Genomic DNA, 23,694 nt, shown 5'->3' with positions numbered 1-23,694 from the left:
CCTTTGTCTATTTATGAGGTGCCTGAGTTTTTATATAGTGACAAGCTCAATTTCGGAAATGATCATTTTCACAAATGTCCCATTTTTAAGGATGGTCCAAGTTTTGACATGATGAATTTGATGGTCATTTGTCTCTGACTATAAAACCCATCATGTCCTTTTGCTATTGTTTAAAAGCACAGAATAGAACAAAAATTCACACTGTTCTTGAATAGAAAAAAAAAATGGAAAAAAAGGTTAAGTTTGAAAACGGCACACTGATCTCATAAAATGCATAATATTAAAAATAAACAAAACTCTATTTAAATTGTAAAAGAGATCGCCTCATTTGTTTTCAGAAACAGTTTCCCTTCCCCTCATGGCAAACAGACATGATGTTCTAGTTTACACATTCACAGATGACTGGCATTATGGGCAGACTCCTGAAATATCTCATTAGCAGTCATCTAAAAGCTGTTTTCAAACTCACTATATGAATATCCTGGCAATGGACTTGCACAGCAGAAGCTGCAGAGTTTTTTTTTTACACATAAAGATCAACGCTTTTTCACTAAAAATACGTTTGCATTCTGATGACATTTTTACATATCTTTGACTTAATTCCAGTATGTTTCAGAAACCTCCACACAAGTACATTGTTTTATGTAGACAGTTTAGTTTCTATTTCCTTTTAGCGATTAAATTTTCCTAGGTGGAATAGTTGTGATGACAGCTTAAATCTGAACTTTAACAATGTGTTGCTTTTTGCAAGATTACGAAGGTGTTGTGTTTATGCCTCTGCATACTAATTGTGTCAAACTTTCACACAAATGTCAAACAGAATATATAAGTGATAACATTTATTATGCAAAAACAATCCCAAATGTCAGCTTTGTGTTGACAGTACAATAATGTGTGAGAACTGGTTTTTATTTATTTTTTTAAATGTCTTATTAAACCCCTTAGATATATGATTTTTACTAGGTTGTCTGTACAGCTTTGATGCTTCGTGCTGCAATTAGCAGCTTTGTTTGTTTGAGATCGCTAAAATCCCCAAAACTGTGCTTCATTATAATCAGCTGCCAGCCATGTGAATATAGAAATATGTTCACACAAATTTATTAAAAATTTCATGTGAAAAAAATAATTAGATCACACCTAATGTGGCTTTCTCTGGTCTGATCTGTGAGAATGTCTGACACATTATCTTCACGTTAAGTTTAGCAAACTTGTTTTAATAGTACAGTATGTCAGAGCCATCTGGATATTGCATTGGGTCCTTTAGTAGAATTAAATTCTTTTACATCAACCCAACACAGCCCAAATTATATGTCTTTAATACTGTTTTGGTATTTTGTGTTTTGTTGTTGTTGTTGTTGTTTTTTTTCAGTTAACACAGGTGTTTTACAGGGACTAGCAATCAATTGAACTGAAACTTTGACTAAATGTGTTTTGCTTGAACAACCCATTCACAGGAATTATTAAGCTAATAATACTCTGGGTAAATGGGTTTTCTTTGTATTTGTAGAACTGATGCATTTGTGGCGTTCCCTGTGTAAATAAAAGTTATACTGGGACAAAAGCCGACAGGACTAAGCAGCAAAAAAAAACAAAAAAAACCTACTTGGGCTGGCTTAGTTATCATGATTTATATCAACCACAAATGGACATTTTATTTAAAAAATAAAAGCTCATTAATGTGATTGTCAACTCAGCTGAAAACGGCTCACTTTATTGGAAATGTAGAAGTGGGCTTTCAGTTACAGTGCAAGCTGATGATTTCATGTGTTGTCTGGTGTTTCTCAGATAACTTTTTATCAGTTGATGTTAAATGACCGTCTGACTGTGCTGAATTATAGAATTTGTCTTGATATGGATTATATGTGAATGTATATGAATCTGACTACATGACTAGATTGTTCTGATATAAACTGGATTGATTCAAATTGAATATGGAACAAACTGGAGTATAGTTGGTATAAAGCAAAGTGCTTCCATTGAAACATTGTGAACTGGTATTGTACCAGTTAAGGGAGCCGAGTCAAATTAAGTTGTAATCTTATTTGTTGATATTTAAGGAACTGTATCTTAAGATGGACCACAGCTGATTCAAAATGAACATATTTTAATTACTTCACACCATTGGCTCTGTTTAAATAGGCCTCTGTGTACAGAGAGCAGTAAAAGAAGAAGCTTCAATAAAGCAGTCTAGCCTCTGTCCGGTTTCAGTTTCCAGTGCTAACTAGTTTCCTGCGACAGTGATAAATGATCAAGCTTTTATTTCCATTTGTTCAATGCTGTTAGACTGCACAGAATCATGGGAGCGTTATAAACTTGGATAGATTTCTTTTTACTGCTTGTGTGGCAGAATTGGAGGCCTTTTTTTTTTTTTTTTTTTTTTTTTAACCACTGACAAATTGCTGTTTGTTAGCTCAGTTTCTCCATAAAGTGTCATTCTGGTCTTTTATTTTTTTGCAACTGAATACAATAGCTGCCACAATTATGACATAGTCGGTATAATTGTAGCTCTCATGCCTCTCTTGTGTGCACAGTGCAAACCCTCTTTTGTAGTTTGTCTAATCTCACTGGAACGTTTTGCTCCGTGTATTGCCCATTTACGCCTGTTGTCGTTAACAAAATGAATGTTTTATTTATGTTGTCAACCTAAGGATATGTTAACAGACCAGTTGTTAAAATTTGAAATTTGGATTAACGAGCTGTCTTTTGTTCCTTTTTCTCTCTTTCTCTTTGGCATTCTTGTTGGATGTTTTGGCCCTCTGCTCTGCCTGGATTATTACAGGTAAGTCTATCTCTTGTGTTTTTGGCAACGCCTCTGGGCTGGATTAGCTCCTGTGCCTAGGCTGTCCCAGTAACAATGCTTTCTGGAATTGCATCTTAAGTACCTGTTGCACCTTGGGTGCATTTCAACCCGGCGATTTTGTAAACAGTGTGCACAGTCCTCCCCCCTTTTTTTTCATCAGCTGACACTTGGCGAATGGGGCAATTCCATTTATGCAGCCAATCTCATAGGCTACTGGAGAGATGCCAATCTGGCCTCAAAGATAGGGAAGAAAGAGGGAGCAAGGAGAGCTGCTGGAATAGCTTTTATTCATTCTGACACAGATCAGATAAACGGGAAATGATAAATGTTGCCTATTTTTACTTCCCTTAACCTGTGTTAACTTTGAATTCCAAATCAAGTCCTCTTGGATGCAGCAACCTTTGAAATCTTATCTGAAGTTTACTCTGGATGATCTGAATATGAATTATTCATTATAATGCTGCTGTTTCTGTGACTATTTTAGTGCATAACTTTGATATTTCGTAGATTGGCAGACATTTGAGAAGGGAAAAGGATCATTTGTTTAAAAAGCTACCGGTTGTTCATGACTTTATATGTTTGATAGCCTCTTTCTAAGCTTACCAGTGACAGATTGGTTGCATTTACAAAAAAAATAAAATGTTACACACAGTAACCTTTGGATGCAAGGAAATAAAATTGGCATTCAAAAAAAGAATTTGACTTAAATATTCCAACAAGTCACCAGAAAACAAAGGGAAACATCAGGCATACCTTACAAAGCCACACTTTCCTAATGTGTGACATAATATATGTGCCTCTGCACTACGTTGCCGGGGAAGTGCTCATATGATGAAGTTTACATTTGAGATTTTCCTGAAATAGCTAAACCACAGACTTTATGTGTTAAAATCACCCAGGTTGTTAGGAACCAGAATACGTCTGGTGTTCTTTCCAGTGCTAACTAGTTTCCTGCGACAGTGATAAATGTGGCAGGAAATTTTCTAGTCTTTAGATTTTTAGAATACCCTGTAAAGCCTTAAATTACATTCAGTTTGACTGCATAAGCACTATTTTGATCGATTTTGCTCTGTGAAATCTAAAGGTAGTTTTGTTTGAAGTGTCAATTTTAAGAGCATTTTTAGATTACTGCTTAGCTGTGGGTAAGCCTTTGCTTTTTTTTTAATAACAGTTAGAAATTTTATTATGATAATTTTATTTTATTAGTAAGCTATTAAAATTATGACAGGTTTCACTTTAGGTGCCAAGACAGTTTCAGCTTCTGGCTCCTAAAAGATGACATCTTGTTTGAACCCCTGACACTCAGGATCTTGTGTAATGTTATTAAAGTTTACTGTTGCACTATGCTGTTGCAAAGGCTTTGTCTTTCAGATGAAACAGCTGTAGATAAAATTAGAGGTGCCTCCCAATAAATAACAATACCATCAAATAGCTCATTAGTTCGGTTAATTGGTCACCCTAAATTAGGCTCTTAGGAATGAGTGTGTGTATGATGTTTTGTGTCCTGCAATAGACTGGTGATCTATCCAGGGTGTATCCCATCTCTTGTCCAATAGAGATGGCCCAGTAGAGAGAATTTATGTCAGTAAGTCAAAATATGAAACTCGCATACAGGCTCATAAACACAATTTGATTAGTGTTTATTTCTGTAAATTTTAATGAATGTAATCTTCAGCAATTCAAAACTCAGAAAATGTGAATTTTGCATAAATGGTATGTCCTACTCATTCATAGGGGAAGCTGCTGACTTGACAGTTGTCCAGCAGACTTTCAAAAACAGAGTCATCCATAAAAGGTCATTGCTAAAGAGACTGTGTGTCCACAGAGAGCTGCATTCTACTATACTCATGGGAAGTTGAGTGGAAGGTAACAGTGTGGTAGAAGAAGGGGCATAAAGTTCAAGGATAATCACATTATTTGGTCGAGAAGCAAAGTTCATTCAAGAGTTTCAGGAGGAGAAATAGAAATGCTTCTGTCCACGGATGAGTTTGACTTTTTGAGCTAACTTTTGTTAATAAATTATGTGTTGGAAGATATGTTTGACATAAACTCGCTTACCATGCCAGTTCATAAACATTGTGCAATTTCTCATGTCTTTTGAAATTATGCGACACTCCAAGCAAAGCTGGACATATTTAGTTAAGAACAGCTGACATAACTAGTTCAGACCAAGGATATGTGTCCATCAATTAGAAACCACCGTGTTTAAAATGACATGACTTTCTTGGCTGCTTTCTACATTTTTCCGCTTGGCTGTATGTTTTCAACATAATGTAATTTAATCGGCATTGATACTAATTGGAGACACTTTATTTATTTATTTATTTTTGGTCCAACCATCCTGTCAAGCTCTGCCAAAATAATCTCCCGATAACCCATTTCTATTGGAAGATAACCGTGTGTATTAAATTTGCCTCCAAAATATTTTAATTATCACAGCCATTAGTGCAGTTAGACATATTTCTGTAGCTGAGTAAGTCTTTATGTTACAGCATTATCAGAGCACTCCTAATACCAGTATCTTGTGTGTCACACGTCTCCAGCAGAAACAATTTTTAGAACCTCTGCCGTCTGCAACAAACATGGATTAAGAAACCACATCAGTTCATGCGTATGATGTGTTGACATGTTTAGCCTTTATTGTCTTGGATTTGTTCAATATCCAATCAGCTTTGCTGGGGGGTTTTTTCCACCAAAGGTATGAGTAACAATGATAAATGAGTAGAAAATCCTGTGTCCTGCCAGAGATAAAGCTTTGTCGTTCAGCCACGCTAATGCGCTGGATATAAGGCACTGACCCACATCTGCTCTTATACAGGTTACATGAAGCCCCAGATGCAGACCCAGCTGTTGTTAGCCCGTGTATTATCTCACCCACTCACCCCGATGGTAATGTTAAAAGCAAGGCAGCTCATCAGCACAGGCTAATCCAGCCAAAGCATTTGAATTTCTACAGGAAAAAGCAATTATAGTAATAAACTTAGCCACTGTCTGTCAGTCTAAATATTCAACAGATAACCTTAACCCCATTTCTTATCAAGTTTCATATTTAGCAGCAATAACTTTCTTTTCCTACAGTGCTGTATTTGTGTTAGAATAATGACTCCTGAGTCATTGTTATTAATTCAGCGTTCGATCTGCGTGGTGCATGCAAATGAAGCAGTGGGAAGCAAGACCTATAGGCTGCCTGGAGAGTTAGTCTATGTAATGAATACAATTACACTGCTCTACTGGACCATTGTCATTTTTTTTTTCTGTTAACTTGCTTTTTTGACTGTGTGTTTCACATCTATGCTTCATTTCTGCATTTAAATGTAAAAAGTCCCTGGGTATGCCATGTTTTAATTAATCCCCAGTTTGTATGTAGGTTATATAAATACCAGGATTGTGTTAGTGGATTATGTGACATTGTTAGCAATCAGGATCTGAGAAAAAAAGATAAAAACACAACAAAGGGAATGGGTAAAAGAGAGAGATTTTGTATTTTAAAGAGAATGTTGATAATGATTAAGATATTGATCCTTCAAACCCCACCTGTTAAAAAAGAAGCTGAGGAAAGCCGCCCCCACTCTGTCGTTAGTCATCATCAGCTTCTTACAACCCACTGCGGTACACGCTGCCACCCATGATTTAGCTCTCCATCCAGTTATGAGGGGGTGTTAAGTGTTTATTATGCCGCAACGGTCCCAGTCGCAATGAGAAAGCAGAATGTTGCCTGATCAATACCTCTCACAGGAAGCCGGGTTAATTTATTTTTTAAGGATCTGCTTGCATCTCTAAGGGCTTTCTTGCTGTAAGTCGAAATGCAAGTCGTTTCCTGAAGATGTGCAGATTGACATTTTATCACTGACACTGCTGTTTAGGGACTTAGTGCTGACACTCAGACACAAAAGTGAAGGCATCACCTTTTGTGTGCTTTACGTTCTGCCTTTGTTTTTGTAATTTGAAACCTGGTTTGCTCTGTTCTCAACAAGGCACAAGAGTCTGACAGCTCCGACTGCTGCGCTTGCTGATTGATTGTGTGGCTAACGTGTTTATAGATAATGCAGTTGGCAGCTCTCCATACAGTTTGAGTCTGCAGGTTCTGTTTGATGGTGCAGCTTAACCATTCACACATACTGTCACGGTGCACACACAAGAGCTCTTTGCTGGTAATGCACCACTTAGTCTTTATCATTGGGACTGGGTGCTTTTCACCTTGACCAACTTATTGGAAAGGCAAAAAAAAAAAAAAAAATCATTATAAAAAAAAAAAAAGAACAACTTAAATGCTACCAAATAAAAGTAATGGCAGCACTCATCAATATGGAAGTTGTTACTGCAGGAAGACCGTTCAAAAATGTTTTCCAGAACCAGGAAGCTGCTTAAAACTTTACTTAAGGGAAGCTCAAAATCTGCTGAAAACTACTTAAAAAGAGTCCTCTCGTCCTCCTCCTGACTCGTCTCCTGACTTGTCTCTGACTTGTCTCTAGTTCAATCAGGCTGCAAGGAAGAAAGAGAGAACAGAGTTTTCAGCAGTTAACAGGAAGGATGAACCAAGTACTGCTAATGTAACAAGTTTAAAAAAATACAGCAATATCTACTCTGTCATCATTTTGTCTTAAATTTACCTGATGGGTGACTGTTAACTGCTGAAATGTTAAAAATACACATTTTTAATGCTGTTAGCTGTACTTTTAAAATAGATTGAAATCCACTGAATTATTTACTCTTTGCGCAAACAAAACCATCTCATTGTTCTACCATTTCATTGTTCTGACATAACTCTACCTTTATTGACATTAAAGGTGGAGTCAGTGACAGACTTTACATGGATATCTGTTGAAGAATCATGACTGCGTCTGTCATTTCAAACATAAAATGTTGCACACAAAACAATGACTTGGCATTTGTGGCCTGAATATCATTTAGCACATCTAAAATAGCTGCACTTCTGACATGTTCTGCTCCCCTCGTGTACTACCTTTAAGCAAAACAACACAATGTTGTGATTTATTTAAAAAAAAAAAAATTAACCTCAACCTCATTAGTGCTTGTATCATGCAGTTGGAATGTGAAACATGTATTACTCCTCAAAGTACTGGATGGTTTCTGTACTACAAATTATTTAGTTGTGAAAATATAAAGGAGGGTCGAACACATTATTTGCCACTGTGATCCTTTTGGTTACCACTCATCTGTATTGATTTTTACTGAGGATCATCAATCAAGACATTCATAATGGATGCTGTCTGAGAGCACCTATCTCCCTTCTGGGAATCATCACCTCAAGCTCGGGTCAAGCAGAGATTTGATCTGTTGTCAGTTAGATGAATTGATGTTTTTCTCCTTATTCGCTCCACCTTACAAACACAGAGAGTGAAAAGAGACGAGAGGTAAAGGTGAGCAGAGGTAGAAAGAATTCCAAAGTAGTTTTTAATGTCGGCCCCAAAGACTCAAAGCTATTAAAATATTCAAAGCCATTCTCGATCACCTTTCGCCCTGCTTGCTTGTTTAAGAAAAGAGTGAAATGAAATCAATAGCCACACCAGTCCCAGCCCTCAATGTCGGGTATCATCTAATATTTATATAAATGAGGCCTCAGCCTCAAATTTACCCTGCAGTTGCATGTTTAAGGTCCTGTAAAGGACTCAAACAGAGCTGAAATTCTTGACAGGATGTGGGGATGAAATAAATCTCAGTCCCCGTCATGATTGCTACAGCAGTCATTTGCATCCTCATGATCTGACAGGATATAATTAACGGCCATGTTGAGTCTTAAAGTGGAACACCTTTGCTACCATAAATATGAAATGGATCATAAATTCCCACATGGCAACTTTGAGCCATTATTGTTCTCGAAAAGCATGGCTCACGGCAAAAAAACTGCAGAGAGAGGTACTTTCTGCTACTTTAGTACCTCGTACCGACAATAAATGTGTTCAACGAAGTTAATCAACTTTTTACTTACTAAAAACATTACCATGCAACATTGTGGACACTGTACGTCAGGTTTGACACGTAAATTTCACCTAACTGGTTTGATAGTAATTATTAATTCATTCATTTTCAACAATGCTAGGAAGGGTTGTGTGTATGCTCATAAATGCTGAGATAACCTGAGCTATTCCATCTTTTCAATATTAGTACTTTGACTGGATGTCAAAGAAGGCAGAAAATCTAGTTTGCCAGATGTGTCTAGCTAATTCTTTTACCCCTCTAGAATGAATTTTGTTACATTTCTGTAAAACTTTTACAAAATACTGTCACAAGTTTACCATTTGTTTAATCTATTTTACTTAGAACCTTTGTGAGATGGAAATTTGTTGTATAAATTGAAAATGCTCTTTGGAACAATGTGAACACAATATCAAACTATGTAATGATACGCAGTTTCACATTTAAGGTAAAATAATCCTAAATTACTGGCAAGTTATTTTTTTTGTCGAACACTCAGACACTGTATTGACTCGGGGAAATTAAATCCTCTTTGCTTCAGGCTAAGCTTATTGTCAGGCTTTGTGTCACCACTAAAATGTTCTACCAAGTTAAACTAAACAAAACCCCCTTCACCCTAACATGAATCTTTTTGGACAGTTAATTTTATTGTGAAGAAAACAAGTTCATGATGTCTGCTAAGTTAAACATTTTTGTAACATTAAAGGCATTGGGTGATATTTCAACAGATAATGTCAAGACGTTTCCCAGTTGCAAAGGTTTTCTGTTGCATATATTCTATTTCAGAATGAGTAGTATCTTTTTTTTTATTATTATTCAAGGTTATCCTAAATTACTGCCAAATTATTTTCTCCCCACTTTCAGACATGTAATTGCCTGAGGGACCTTCAGTTCTCATCACTCTTCATTAGGCTGATCTTACCTCCAGGCTTTATATCACCTATAACATGTTTCACCAATTTAAACCAAACTAAACCATTCTTCGCTGTGACATGGCCATTTTTGAGGGTAACTTAAATACATATTCTTGAGAAATACAAGCTTACCATTTATGCTTAGGCTTGTTTTTAGGAACTTGAACAAGGTAAAGAAAGTAGTCCTTTTGAAACTGAGCATGTAATGATTGTCAGTGATTTCTTAAACACTTTATTCCTGCTGACTTACAAATCGTAAACATCTTTTTTTTTTTAAATTTATTTCAAAATAACACAGAATGATGCAAAATTATCGTTTTCACAGAAAAGCATTTGCAAATTCGGTATATCTACGCTGCCCCTGCCGTAGGAGTCTGCAGAACATGGTGAACGGAATGTAAGATGCAGCCACAGTATGAGAATATGCACACTAGAGAGCAGTCTGTTACCTCTTTCTGCAGTGGTGGTGATCAACCAAACCCCCCATCCCCTCGTTTCACGCAGCACACTGTTCATTTCACAGTAGCCAGGAAACACCACATCTCTTAGTTTGCACTAATTTACACAGTGAAGACCAGAGGAAGATTTACACACACATACACACCTCTGCATGGCCTTGTATTCAACAAACATTTTATATCACATGAAAACACAGTGGTAAACACCGCATGTGCAAATATTGCTTGAAGCTGGTGGATAATCTCCTCAGGAGTTCTGACACTACTTGAATTACATTTTTATCTACATGTTCATGGTTTAAATGATTGAAGAATTTGTGTGTTTTAAATTGGCCAAATGATGCAACTCTATTATATGGCAGCAAATTGGTGGTGAACGCTCTAGAATATGATCTTTCTGCTTCCTTTACTTCAATGCAACACGAGCGGCGACGTAATAAAAGTAAATTAAAACATGCTTACAAAATTGAAATTGATTATTTTGAATCTGTTCACAGTGAAGGAATGAGGAAGAAACTCAGCTGATAACAAGACAACAAAATGAATGGTAAACCAACAAATGTGGCTGAAGCACTTTGAGATGAAATGGAGATATCGGTTTGCCTCTTTCAATTAATTTTTTTTCCCCAGTATTTCATCAATTTCTTTTTCCTCTTTTTTTTATTTTTATTTATTTATTTTTTGGTTTGATACACTGTAGAATCATGGCTCTCTTGTCCAGGAGCACAAAGACTAACATCTATTGTCGTTCTTCCACTGGGACAGGCTTCTCACATACAAAATGAGTGTACTGTGAATAGTGGTTCATTTATTTAAACATTTTTTGTACTTTACAAAAGAAATAGATTATCTTTTTTTTCAATTTCTCCACACTTGCATTTCTTTTAGCATATTTTACAGACTTTTATTTTTACATTTTTAATTAAACAGTTTTTTTATATTTTAAATGCTCCTCAAATATTGTATGCACCATAATACAAATGGTTTGCTGATTTTCTTTTCCATATTTTTTTTCTCATCTTGTTTGTCTCCAGTTTATCTTTAAACAATATTTAAATGTTCTGAAATAGAAAGACACGTTAAAGCTCAAATATCCTTCCATGAGAGAAAAGCTCCCAGTACACAAAACATATTCCTTTCTGTTTTTCATCAGAGCATCAACACGTCCCATTGCCAGGTGCCCATTATGCTTTTTGATTTCAAATTAGCAGTAGAGAGCAGTAGCCATAAATCCACCATAGTCAGCCATGTAAAGCATACTCCCTCTACATCACAGTGAAAAGCTGTGTAAAAAGTGTCCAAAAGATGAAATAATTCCCTTTTGTTCTACAACATCTCCCTCTCTTTAGTATCCAAAAAGGGATTTACTGTATATCCACATAATCACAGGTAAAGACGTAGTCAAAAAGCACAGTCACACCTCACATTCTCGTGAAGGTTGCTGCTGGCAAGTGCAAGAGCCATATTCGTTAATGATAACCAAAGCTCCCTCAATGTGGTTAGGTTTATAGTCAACATAGTACTCCGGTGTGGAAATTGCAGCCATCTGCTGCATGCTTTGCTTTTGCTTCTGCTTACGGCGCTGACTGCTGAAGCACTGCCTCAGTTGCCTTATTCCAGCTGGAAAGCACTTCCATGCCACGTACAGAATGAGAACTACGATGAGAAAGGAGAAGATGAGTGCCATGGTACCAGTCACTACCTTGTGGATCTGCATGGTGCTTTCCAGGTCGTCGTGGCCCACTGTGACAGTATAAGAACTTGTGACCACCTCACTGCCCTCACCCTCATACGGATTTGGGGTAAAAGGTCCCAGAAACACAGAGCCACCCTTGGCCAGATCCCTTGTTGATGCATACAGGCCTGCTGTGGTCACCTCTGCCGACGAATCACATAGCTGAAAAGCATAGACTGCATCCAACACATCCTCACCCTGTGCAGTGTCGGGGCTTGAACACAGCAGGGAGCTGTCACGCTGGCCTCTGAAGGCACTCAGCCAAGAGGCCAAGGCACACACATTGCGGCTGCACTCCCAGTCATTGCCTGCCAGGGTAATGCTGTCCAGAGACGACCACGAATCCAGGATGCGTTGGTCCAAAGAAGCCAAGCGATTCGAGTCAAGCATCAGCACCTTCAGGTTGGGAGTACTCTCAAAAACATGTGGCTCAATGTACTCGATTTCGTTGGCTGACAAGTCAATCTTCTCTAAAAAATGCCAGGTCCACTCCAGGGTGTTGACAACAATTGTGGCGTGATTGTTGTGCATGTAAAGGGTACGTAAAGAGATAAGACGAGGAAAATGGGCTAGGTTGACTTTGACCAACTCATTGTGCTCAAGATGCAACTCAGTCAACTTGAAAAGACCAGCAAAGGAATTCCTTGCCAGGCTCTGTAGTTGGTTGTATCCCAAGTCCAGAAACTGCATGCTCCTGCAGTCTTGAAAAATACGCACTGGCACAAATTTGAGTGTGTTGTAGCGCAAATGCAAATTGGTGAGCTTTCTAAGGCCATGGAACAGGTCGGGCTCGAGTGCCTGCAGCCTGTTGTATGAGAGATCCAAAATGCGTAGGTTTGGGAGGGGCCTGAAGGTACCATTTGGCAGACTCTCAATCCGATTGCTGCTCAGGTCCAACTCCTTGACCCGTCTCAGCCTCTCAAATGCACCCTCCTCTACAATGTCAATGTTGTTATGATCTAGATAAAGCCAGGTTAGCTGTGACAGACCAGCTAGTTGGCCTTCACGCAGTTCGGTCAAGTTGTTCTCTCTCATAGACAGGCCCATGGCACTGCTCAGATTGCGGGGGATGTCTGTGAGGTTGAGCCCCTCGCAGTACAGCAGCTTGCTGTCGCAGCGGCACAGCCTTGGACAAACCGCCTCTGCCAAGGAAACAGTTCTCAGAAAAATACCCAATGAGCACAGTATCAACCCGGGGGGTTTCTTCAGTGGCCACTTTAAGTACAGTCCAATTAGGAGGAAATCCATTAGCATAAATATCCAGGAATGTCAGGGAGAAAATGTCCATTGAACCACTCTGGATATTATTTTTGCACCTCTCAGATCATTTTTTCCAACATATGTGATTAAACTGTTGAGTTCATTTAGTCTTTGTATTTTATTTGCAGAGATGGATATATTTATTTTATGCAGTCCAACGACAGGTCTTTTGTCCAAAATGTGAAAAATAAAGAGCAGTTCTGTTTTGCCAATGAGAGATATTCGGCAGTGGGTGGAGAGTAGAGGGGATGAAAAATGAAACTGTCCTTTCCAGTCGCTCTTATTCAAAATGATTCTTACTCACCCCTATCCAAAAGCTGACAATCTCCATTTAGCATCTTGCTTTGTGCCACAACACTAATTATGTACGAATCTGAAAAAGACCCCACTGTGGCACACATCCCCCCCCGCCTTTTCTCTTTTCAGTGGACACCAGATCCTTGGCAGGCTTACAATGTCTTAGTTCTCTTCGAGTGAAAGAGCCAGAAAGAGGAAGAATCCAAGTAGCTTTCAGCGAGATGGTAGGAAGTGCAAGTTCCCCCGTCTGCATGCATGAGCTCTGTCTCTTTTGCTCCTCTGCAGTCTTCTGCTGCAAGGATCAGAGGGAAGAAGAGACAACCAAAGCAACAAGAAAAACCGATGAAGAATAATTTGAGTGTCGCTCTTTTCTCCTCTCTGATTAAGTTTCAGCTGAGCTGTTGAAACGTTTTGCTGTTCGTCTCAGCAAGAAATCACTGTCTTTTGAGGTTTAAATCCATTTAAGCTGTTAATCGTGTCTCCTGTGACGAAAGCAAGACAAAAAAAATATATATTGCAGAGGTGACTCCTCTTCTCAGTTTTCTTGTGTAACAGCATTCCTTGTCATCCCAGTGGCTGGTATCTGTTTATAGGCGATGTGCATCCCCTGTGGTTCGCAGGTTTTGTTCACTCCCTTGCTCTCCAAATGTTTTGTCAGCCAGCTGGAAGAGGCTGCTGGAGGCTGGTGCTGGTCCGGCAGGCAGGGGCGGTAAATGTGGGAAGCGAAGGAGCGAGCAATCCCTTGCAGCAGACCAGTACACTGACAGCGCATGCAGAAGCACCTTCTGTTCACTGAGTGTCGTAAGCCACTCACAATTCAGAGTGCTCTCTCTCTTTCTCTCCCTCTCTCGCTCTCTTTCCCTTGATCGCTTACTCACTTGTTCATGCCGCTCCCCTCCTTTATTTCCCCTCCTCCCTCTCGCATCCTACATCCTTGCTTTTTTTTCTAGCCACGTTTTTTTTTTTTTATCTTTGGCTCATTTATTTACATATTCAAAAGGTTTGGACTTAAACCAGGGGCTTAAATAAACCCCCTGCTTCCACTAACCCACACCTCCATCTCTCGTGTTATGGATTGCGCCTCTTCTGACTTTCCAAGTTTCTGATATTAGTGTTGCTTTGATTAAGCCAAGAAGCAGTAACAAGCATCTGCCTGCATGTTAAGTATCATGTGTCCACGTACATTAAAACAGAGAATGATGATAAACATGTATAATGTTACATACTATAGTATGGACAGCATGGGGAATCACTTCATTTCAACAATAATTCAATAGTGATAAGTTTACACAAAGTATTTGTCTAATATTGCATATATGACTATGTTTGAATCAATCTCATGCTATTGATATTCATCATTTATCCCTGCCAACAATAAAAGCTGGAGTATAATGAGTCAAGACTAGAGTATGACATTCTTCATTTAATCAAACCGTCCTGTAGCCAAGCATTCGGTGTCATTTTCAATTATAGGCTGGCTAGGCATTTTGAATACAGATGTAATTGCTTGCCAAATAATATTAGTATAAAGATATAACATAAATATCTCTCTCTGGAGATCCACTCCCATCTCACTGACTGGAGTTCTCTGGAATTACTGCTTGCTTTGTCATCTTTCTCCTTTTAATTTTCAAAGACAATAAGCTCTAACCTAAGCCATGCCATGCATCTTGCAAATCAGTCAGGTCTGCATTCCTGACACCATCTTTTTCTTCTTTGAGTTGAATCAAATCTTAACCTTCCATCATTACTATTTATTAAATCAGTCTGTTAAATGTTCAATAAACACTTATTTTAAATATACCCTTTTTACAAAGCCAATCCTGTAACATGAACATAAAAGCTGAAATTAAGAAGGACAAGGGTGTTTTTCTGTGAATGTGGATTGGTTGTTGGTATCAGAGAGGCTGCTTGGATAATTTCAGAAACTACCATCTATAATCTACTAGTGTTTTCACACAAAAACGTATCCGGTTGTGGTTGTTGGGATGAAAATAGATTGGTGATGTCAGAGGTCAAGGAGAATGAGACTGAGACTTATTGAAGATAATTGAACAGCAAAGGTAGCTTAAACCAAGGTAGGTTTGACACCATTTCTAAATTCACAAAGGATTATCCATTGCATATTTTCCTGGTGTAGCGAAGCCGTGTTCCTGACCACTCTGATTTAGAGTACAGACATTGGTGCGTCAGAAAACGCCAGCAGACATTCAAGCAAATGTTGACGGTTTCCATGTAATTTGAGAAAGAAACCTCCTCTCACATTTACTACGTCAGAGAGAAATTATGAAAAAAAAAAAAAAATCAAAAAGAGAACAGGGCTAAAAACATAAAAGAAGAGCAAAAGAGGTAGTTTTCCTTTGTGTACATAATAAGGTCTAATAAGGTCATTTTCAAGTTTAGACAAGGGCTGAACAAAACCTTGACATTTACCAAAAGAGACAATGTTGTGCCACCATTCTTTGTCCCAGCAGCTTCCAAAATGACACTCTATTATTGTCATTCTCCTATCCTAATTAGGACTTATAAAGAAAAAGAAAGATGACTCACAATAATTGTGAATATGTAATATTTGGTTACATTTTTAGGTTCGTTTTCATTTTGTTGATAAAGTTTTAAAGTTTAAAAGCTAGCCTTTCGTACTCTGCTTTGCTTCATACAGAGGGTCTAAGCTATCGGCTATTGAGAAACGATTGCTTCTTTGAGGCATGGAGTTTGTTGAAGTTTTAAATCTTTTCCACGTACCCTAATGTTTTAATGATTTAAAACGTGTCACAGACATTGTCACGTTACATTGTCTGTGACATATGTAATGTCAGTTTGGCATTATGAACCTTATGGGAAATTACATGTACTGTAAACAACCATCCCGCACTGTGAAGAGAGAAACGCTGAGTTGCACAAGACAGCTGTTAATGTTAATTCAATGTTTGGAAGCATGATCAATACGGACTGAACTGATTCATTCGGTCTCACTGCCATCGCTAAAACTACAGGCATTGTAGTTCTAAAGTAGCGCAGAAAATCAACATCATCTTCCACAACTTCTTCTGTTCGCTGATTGGCCTGATAGAAAATCTACCGGAGGAATCCAGGTAAATGGGAGAAAGGCCAAACTGTGCAGTGAATCGTGATTGGAAACAAGTGGAATTGAGTAGGACAGCAATGGACAGGCTAAGTGATCCCTGCCTACACAAAGTGAAGTTAGAGTTGCACATTTTGACCCCAAGGTCCTAGCATTTCATATTTCTATTACCTTAAATAGAAATATGCTTTCAGATGACGTTTCTTGAGACTTGCTGCTGTATAAACAAACTGAATTAAAACTTAATTGAAAAGTTCAGCATGCTGGAGTAAACTGTTGAGGAAAACATATTATAAGAATATATTCACCCTGTTATTACTATCGCAAAACCTGGCATGGAACGAATTTATCACTTCCACTCAAAATAAGCCCAAATTAGAGACTTTTGCCTATGGAATTCCTCATTACAAATATTAAGATCAAGATCTAGATGCCACCGTTTGCTCCTTGTCTCTCTGCTAAAACAGACACTGGCTTTAGAATAGATTCAGAGCGTCTCTCTCTGTTAAATTACAATAATAATAATAATGCAACGATAAATGCAATCACCTAACAGCCATGCAACTTTTTTCTTTTTTGTGATTGTTTCTACCATTTCCCAGCCAAAGTGTTTCCATCTGGTTCTGCACTACTATTTTAGCCCATACATGGAGAGATTCAAAGCAAAATCTTAAAAACATTAGAAAACATTTTTTCTTAATCCTCAGTGACAATGCACTGGCAAAAATGAATCATATTTGGGTATGGAGACTTGTTTTTCCCTTTTTTTTTTAGCGTTGTATTAACCATTTTATTAAAGATTTTTATTTATAACGATTTTATTTTGTGAATAAATAATTTTCAATGAAAGAAAACGGATTGTAAGAGAAAACTATCATCGTGGATGACATATTTTTTTAACCTACTACTTTATTTTTTACATTGAATTTAAAGTAGATGTTAAATGAACCTTTTGTTTTATAGAAAAAGAAGAATCACTGCCCTTCAGATGATCTGAACTTCTTGAGGCTGGAATCATTTGGCCTCACCTTTAGTGTATTTCCTCTTAGCTGTAATAGATGACTTCACCATCAGCTAATGACATGGTGTTCTGTAATGACTTGACGCAGCGAACAGAAGAACATCCAGACCATCAGTTTTAGACCAAGAGTTTTAGCTCTGCTTTTGAGTCAAAGTCAGCAGTAGTGTGAGTTAGAGTGTGACTCTGCCATAGATAGATAGATGGATAGATAGATAGAGCTTCATTAACTATATATTTTAGAAACTTTACTGACTATTGTGAATTCTAAGCATAAACATATGTCCTTGAAGTTTTTTATTCTTCTTTCGTAGGCTTTAGAACTAACCACCTTTATCCAGGATGGCATTTTATCAGGTGTCAAAATTCTTTAAAAAGCGCTAAAATGTAGGGTTAGAGACTCATTATTTAAATTATTTAATGAGTCAGAGGATCTGTGAGGCCAGAAAAACAAGGCGAATGATGACTAATTGCTTTGCTGCAGAGATGATGTTGATGGACAAGTGGGGAAGCATTGTTTTGTTTTGTGATTGGGTCAGTAGAGAAATAGCAAAAGATAATTCTACATTTACATTGATATTCGGCTTGCAGCAGACTGAGATTGACCGAGTTATGCCCCTTTCATATATGTGTATATGTGTATCTTCTTTGGATTGGTGTGGTAAGATGCGAAGGTTTAAGAACAAAGTGTTTCACCATTGACTTCCTACACTTTTGACATTACTGCAGCTGTCTCAGCTGTTGATGTCAAAACAGTTAGCATTTACAGAATGTTGACATTCTGTAAATGCTAAAGAATGTCCTGATATCTACTACTGTACACTGATGGTTTGCCAGCACTGATGAAGACTTACTTACATTATCAAATAAAATAATACACTCCTACTAATCAACATACTTGATCATTTAGATATTCTGACTGATGAATACCAGAAGACTTTTATTCTTTGTTCTTTCCTTGCTGATGTATAAAATATATTTAGTGTACAGGACAAAAAAAACTCAATTTTTATGACAGTGTTACTTTCTTTCCTTGACACGGCAGCTACATATTTTCAAAACTTTATTGCTGAAAAACAGGCATAAAAACATAGTTTGCTTTTAAATGACGTAAGGGAATGAAGAAACTACCATCAAACTGCTTTTCTGGACCAAACATAATATAGTACCAGAGAAATATGCTAATACAGGTGTATTCCTAAAAAATGTGTAAATTGGGGTTCCACTTGCGGTACTGTTCAGAATGTTTCTGACATGCTGTCATTTTTAATATATAACATAGCCACTTGGACACATGGATCTTCTTTTTCCCCTTTTTACACGAGTCGTAGTCTTCAGCCACCATGGACAATAGTTGATTAATTTTAGTTAGCCACATTCAAAGCTGAATAGCCAGAGCAATTAATTCATGCGCTAAAGTGAAATTTAAATCAAAATGAGACATCAAATAAACTAACTTAAACTTAAGTATCTGGGCACATGATATGGTTTTTGGTGATTGGAAAATGAGCTTTCAAAAGTCACAATCTGTGGGCACTGCCCTGTTACCTAGCAACACCAGCCAAGCTCAGCCCCTCACCTATCCACCCAACCAGAGGTGTGGTACGTTTGGTCAGCTGTTTTTAACACTATATGTGCTGCGCAATGATTGTTAAGTCAAGTGTTTTGTTGTTAACCCGTCATTCAGAAATCACTTTCTGCATCCTTCATGGTTGTGCAGGAGGTTATATTTCTTCTGCTTCCAGGTCTAACTCAAATATTTCCAGTTGTACGATTGCGCATCTGTTTCATGTGTATAAAGTGCGAGTGTATTGTTTTGATTTGTGGGAAGTGGGGAGCATTAGCCCATGCTCACAATGTCCAGGTTTGCCACTGGCAGTACTTTGCAATTTTAAGAGGTTTGTTTTGAAAGGAATATTCAAGTAAACAATAACAATGCGTGAGTAGAGGAAAATATAAATTGGTAGATAAATAAAGCTCTACTTGTTGGCAAATGTTCGGCATTAAGTATGGAGGCAGGATTTATTGAGGACAATAGATGGATAGTCTGGAATAGGCCAGGAAAAATAACTCTGTATGATTGCTGGAGAAGGAAAATAAAATCTACCTTTTGTTAACAGAAATGTATTGGGCACACCTTATTTTACAGTCTTTAGTGTGAAAAGCAAATAGAGTTGAGCAATTTTAAGACTTTAAGAACACAACCAAGCAAACTTTGTAGTTTTACAGATCCGCTTTATTTATTTATTCCCATCACTGAAGTTTGTGACAACTTGACCTTCTTTCTAGATGCTGTGTGTTTATTGACACTCGGAACAGGAAAGCTTGTTAGTGTTGGCTGAATAAACCACACCGACACATCAAGGCAACGCCTTAAAATTCTTAGCTTCAATGAATTTTAATGAAGCCCCGGTGATTGACCTTAATGAGAACAATGTCATTAGCAATGCATACGGTTGAGTTGGTTTCTGTTTCTTTTAAAGTCGTTATCTGGCACATTTCCAACCGCAGAAAACGCTTCATCTTCTATGCTTCTGTTTTTGTTTTGTAGCATTCATTTGCCTGTTGCCGTCTCGTTTTGGACGCGTTTTGTTTTAATCCAGAAATGACTGCATCATAGTGATTTGCACTTTTTCAAATTATTGTGGGCCTACAAATTATTGTAGGCCTTACTGTAATTATCATGTTCTTAGCCTAACGTTCTGTAGTTCTAGAAGCACACAATTCCTGGTGAATTGTTCTCATTTGTAAAATTCATTTTAACTTTTGGCTATTAGCCATAAACTGATTTACCACAGTGTTTTCTAAATCACTACGTAGGGTTAGGTCCATGAGAGAAGATGGACCTAATCAAATCTTTCAAATCTTCAAATATTAGATCTAGCTTACTGAACTTTACTTTCCGACATTGTTTCCTTCAACATAATTTGCTTATTGAAAAACATATCCACAACCTATTGCACCTTAAGGCATTAAGCAACATAAACCACTCCCATTTTTATCTAAGTTCATATAATTAAATTAAATCCAAATGTTATTCAAATCAATCAATTTCTTTCCTGTTCAGTGCTGGAATGTTAATAAAATATATGAGGGGACCCAGCTAATTGCATTAATGTTCTAGCAGTCCATTCTGAGACGGAGTATGACAACAGTGGCTCTCTATTTACAAGAAGAACCAGGTTCAGTACAAGCAGCCAGACGACGGAAAGGACAGGAAGTCAGAAAAAAAGCTCCAGAAGTACTTCCTGTGGGAAAGAAAAATAATAATAATCTTATTCTGAATCCTCCACACGGACGCTCTTACATTTGCATTGTGAAACAACTGCATGACTGCTGGATGTGTAGATTATACTCTGCTGACTTTTTTAAATCCTAAGACTTTTATCTCATTATTTAAAAAAATGTGAAGATCTTTAAAGTGACCAACTATATTTTGACCATTTTCTTACATGCTGTTTTTGCATGCCGTTTCGTTTGTTTTTCAATTAATGTGAGACAAAATGAACTTTTTCGCTGGTCATTTGGCTGGAAACAACTTTCCTGGTGGTCATTTCGCACGTGAAGAAAATGCCAACATACCGACCTTACACTAGCCTTGGCTGAGATGCATATGGTACGCAGTTGATATTGCTGCTTTAATCTTTTAACATGGAGGCTAAGATGAAACAATTTTTCCTGAGTGAAGATGCTCTTACAACCTTTGGATAGCTTAGCAAAGAGAATATTTTTTTATGCAAAATGTGGAAAGATAGAAATAAAACTGTGGCTGAAAAACAGAGAGATTGCATCATAAACAAGTGATGACTAAAAACATGTACATAGATGTAAAAGAAGCATTTCAAAATCTCAGTGTTGAGTGCTTTATCATCTCAAAGAGTACATAAATAGCAGATCAAACAAAAAACATGTTGCCTCTTTGTCAAATACAAATGAGCAGAGAACAACTGTGCCTAATGTTACACTGGATGTTTTGAAAATATTTCATCTTTAATGTCTCCACACAGATTCAGTCACATAGGGGAAATGCTAAAAGCTTCAATTGTTCAAATAGTCAGGTTGCTACTTTTAAACTATTTCACTATACGAATACATGATTAATCAGAAATAATAACAACGTGACATAATGCTGCTAAAAGACCTGTTAAAACAAAGTTCTGTTTCTAGTGTGCAGGATGTTGACAGAATAACATTTGTGAGGTTTTAAGTTCCTCACAAAGTTCTACAAGAACACAGGATAAATTGAAGCGCTGGTGACGTAATTTAGTAGTAGAGGAAAGACCGAATAAAAAAAAAATCAAACATACACAAACAAGTTTTCACATTTTGGGGATTTTTTTCTTGTCCTTCAAGTTTAACTTGTTGGATCGATGGAACATTTAATCAAAGGAAGCCATGCAAGAAGTTTAGAAAGAAAATCATTATGTGCGGGTAGCTACAACATTCAAATTGTGACCCCTACTATGTGTGCCTTTTAGTTCGCACTGCAGCAGCAAAAATAATTTAAAACTCTGGGTTTATTGACAAAAGATGTATTACTAGCTAAGTTGTTCATGTTACCCTTAATACTAAATCCTAATTTTAAAAAGTAACTGATAACTAAAGGGGTCTATCAACATTATGTGTAAGTATCTTCAAACTCGGATCAATTTTATTGATAGAGCACATTTAAATGAACAATTTGTTTATCCAAAGTGCTGTACAGTACAAAATCAGTTCAAACCAAGACACAAATATAAACATCAATAAAATACAAAATGAAATAAAAGTTGAATAAATCATGCTACAGAGATTGTTGGAAAATACATGCAAAAATGACAACAAAATCAAATCGTACCATGTCAAAAGTCACAGAAAATAATTGACGTAATACGAAAAACTTAAAAAGCAAGAGAAGAAGACTGTCTATTATCTAATGGCAACTTGTTCCACCGTTTTGGAGGCACGGTTGAATAGACCCAATCTCCTCGGAGCTTCAGTGTAGTTTTTGGTACATCCAGCAGCTTCTCAGCTGGTCTGAGGGCCCATGGTGAAACAGAAGACTGGAGATCTGCATGAACTGGATATGCTCTAGCTAACACTGCTTTTTCTTTTTGAAGTAACCTGAAACTAGCAAAAGTTTAATGGCATCCCTAGTTCATATCTAGCATGTCTAATTTGATTGTGGTTATTAATTTAGTTAATTGATTCATATCATTAAAACAAATGGAAATGGCATGGACAAGAAAGGGATCGTATGATTAATTGTGGCACCTTCTGCAGAATTCACAGCCCTTTGTTTCCACAGCAGGATGTGGGGCCCAACCCTCCAGAGAAAACTGTACAGGCTGTCTCAGAGCTGATAGGTTGAGTCTTCACACTACAAATGTGACACTCTTCCATAGATTCAATGGGCTTTACAGTCTGGGCTCAAGTAGGATTTTTTTTTTTCTTCTTTTCAGTCATTCTTGAGAGCTTTTAGCTGTAAGTTTTGGCCCACTATCCATTGGAGGACTCATTAGTTGCGACTGAGTTTTCTGACAATGGCTGGTATGTTTTGCCCCAGGATACTTTTGTAGTCCTCATACTTTGTTGTGCTCTTCACTAAAGCAGCTCCAGAAGAAAACCAAGCGTTCTCCAGGTTTCACAGTTTGTGTCATGTTTCATTTTTTGTGAAAGCTTTTATATATATATATATATATATATATATATATATATATATATATATATATATATATATATATATATATATATATATATATATATATATATTTTTTATTTTGTAAGCATGCAGTTAATGGCTAAAAACGCTCCAACATTTGTCAACAGTCCATATGATATTCTACAAGAAACTTTGGGGTCCTCAACTTGAACTCACCATTTCCTTCTTTTTGTGCTTTTTTTTTTTGTCAAAAGTGGAATCATTCTGAGTCTTCTTCCTGGTGCAAAATAAAACCGATGGTGTAGTGACAAAGACATTTGTCTTCACCTTCCAGTTTAGCAACTCTGTGTGAATGTCCTCGGAGATTGGCTACAGTCTGAGGAACATGGACCTGCCCTCATTTGGAAGTAACTCTTACTTCATATCTAATAAGTGCAAAGCTAATGGCCATTTTGACCAAATGAAGCAACACATTTTTTAAAATATCTTTTTAGTCCTTCCTCAATATTATAAGTTACTTTTGAATGTTTAATTAAACAGTGGAACAAT

General features: G+C 37.2%; 2 protein-coding genes across 3 annotated transcripts in view; one reads left to right on the top strand and one right to left on the bottom strand.

The window, feature by feature from the left end:
* Window positions 1-23,694, top strand: part of ctnna2 (catenin (cadherin-associated protein), alpha 2) — a 304,010-nt gene that overhangs the window by 145,210 nt on the left and 135,106 nt on the right. The window lies entirely within an intron of this gene.
* On the bottom strand, window positions 11,475-14,758 carry lrrtm1 (leucine rich repeat transmembrane neuronal 1). The gene has a single exon (XM_015004967.2). It carries the CDS (start codon window positions 13,096-13,098, stop codon window positions 11,524-11,526), a length of 1,575 nt encoding a protein of 524 aa, XP_014860453.1. The 5' UTR covers window positions 13,099-14,758; the 3' UTR covers window positions 11,475-11,523.

The sequence above is a fragment of the Poecilia mexicana genome, unplaced genomic scaffold (assembly GCF_051168715.1).
Source record: "Poecilia mexicana isolate PSO_F unplaced genomic scaffold, ASM5116871v1 scaffold_1, whole genome shotgun sequence".
Classification (NCBI taxonomy): Eukaryota; Metazoa; Chordata; class Actinopteri; order Cyprinodontiformes; family Poeciliidae; genus Poecilia; species Poecilia mexicana.
This window is presented reverse-complemented; position numbering and strand designations above follow the sequence as displayed.

Excerpts from the sequence above, each read along its gene's own strand:
- lrrtm1 (XM_015004967.2), bottom strand. The coding sequence starts at position 13,098 with ATGCTAATGGATTTCCTCCTAATTGGACTGTACTTAAAGTGGCCACTG.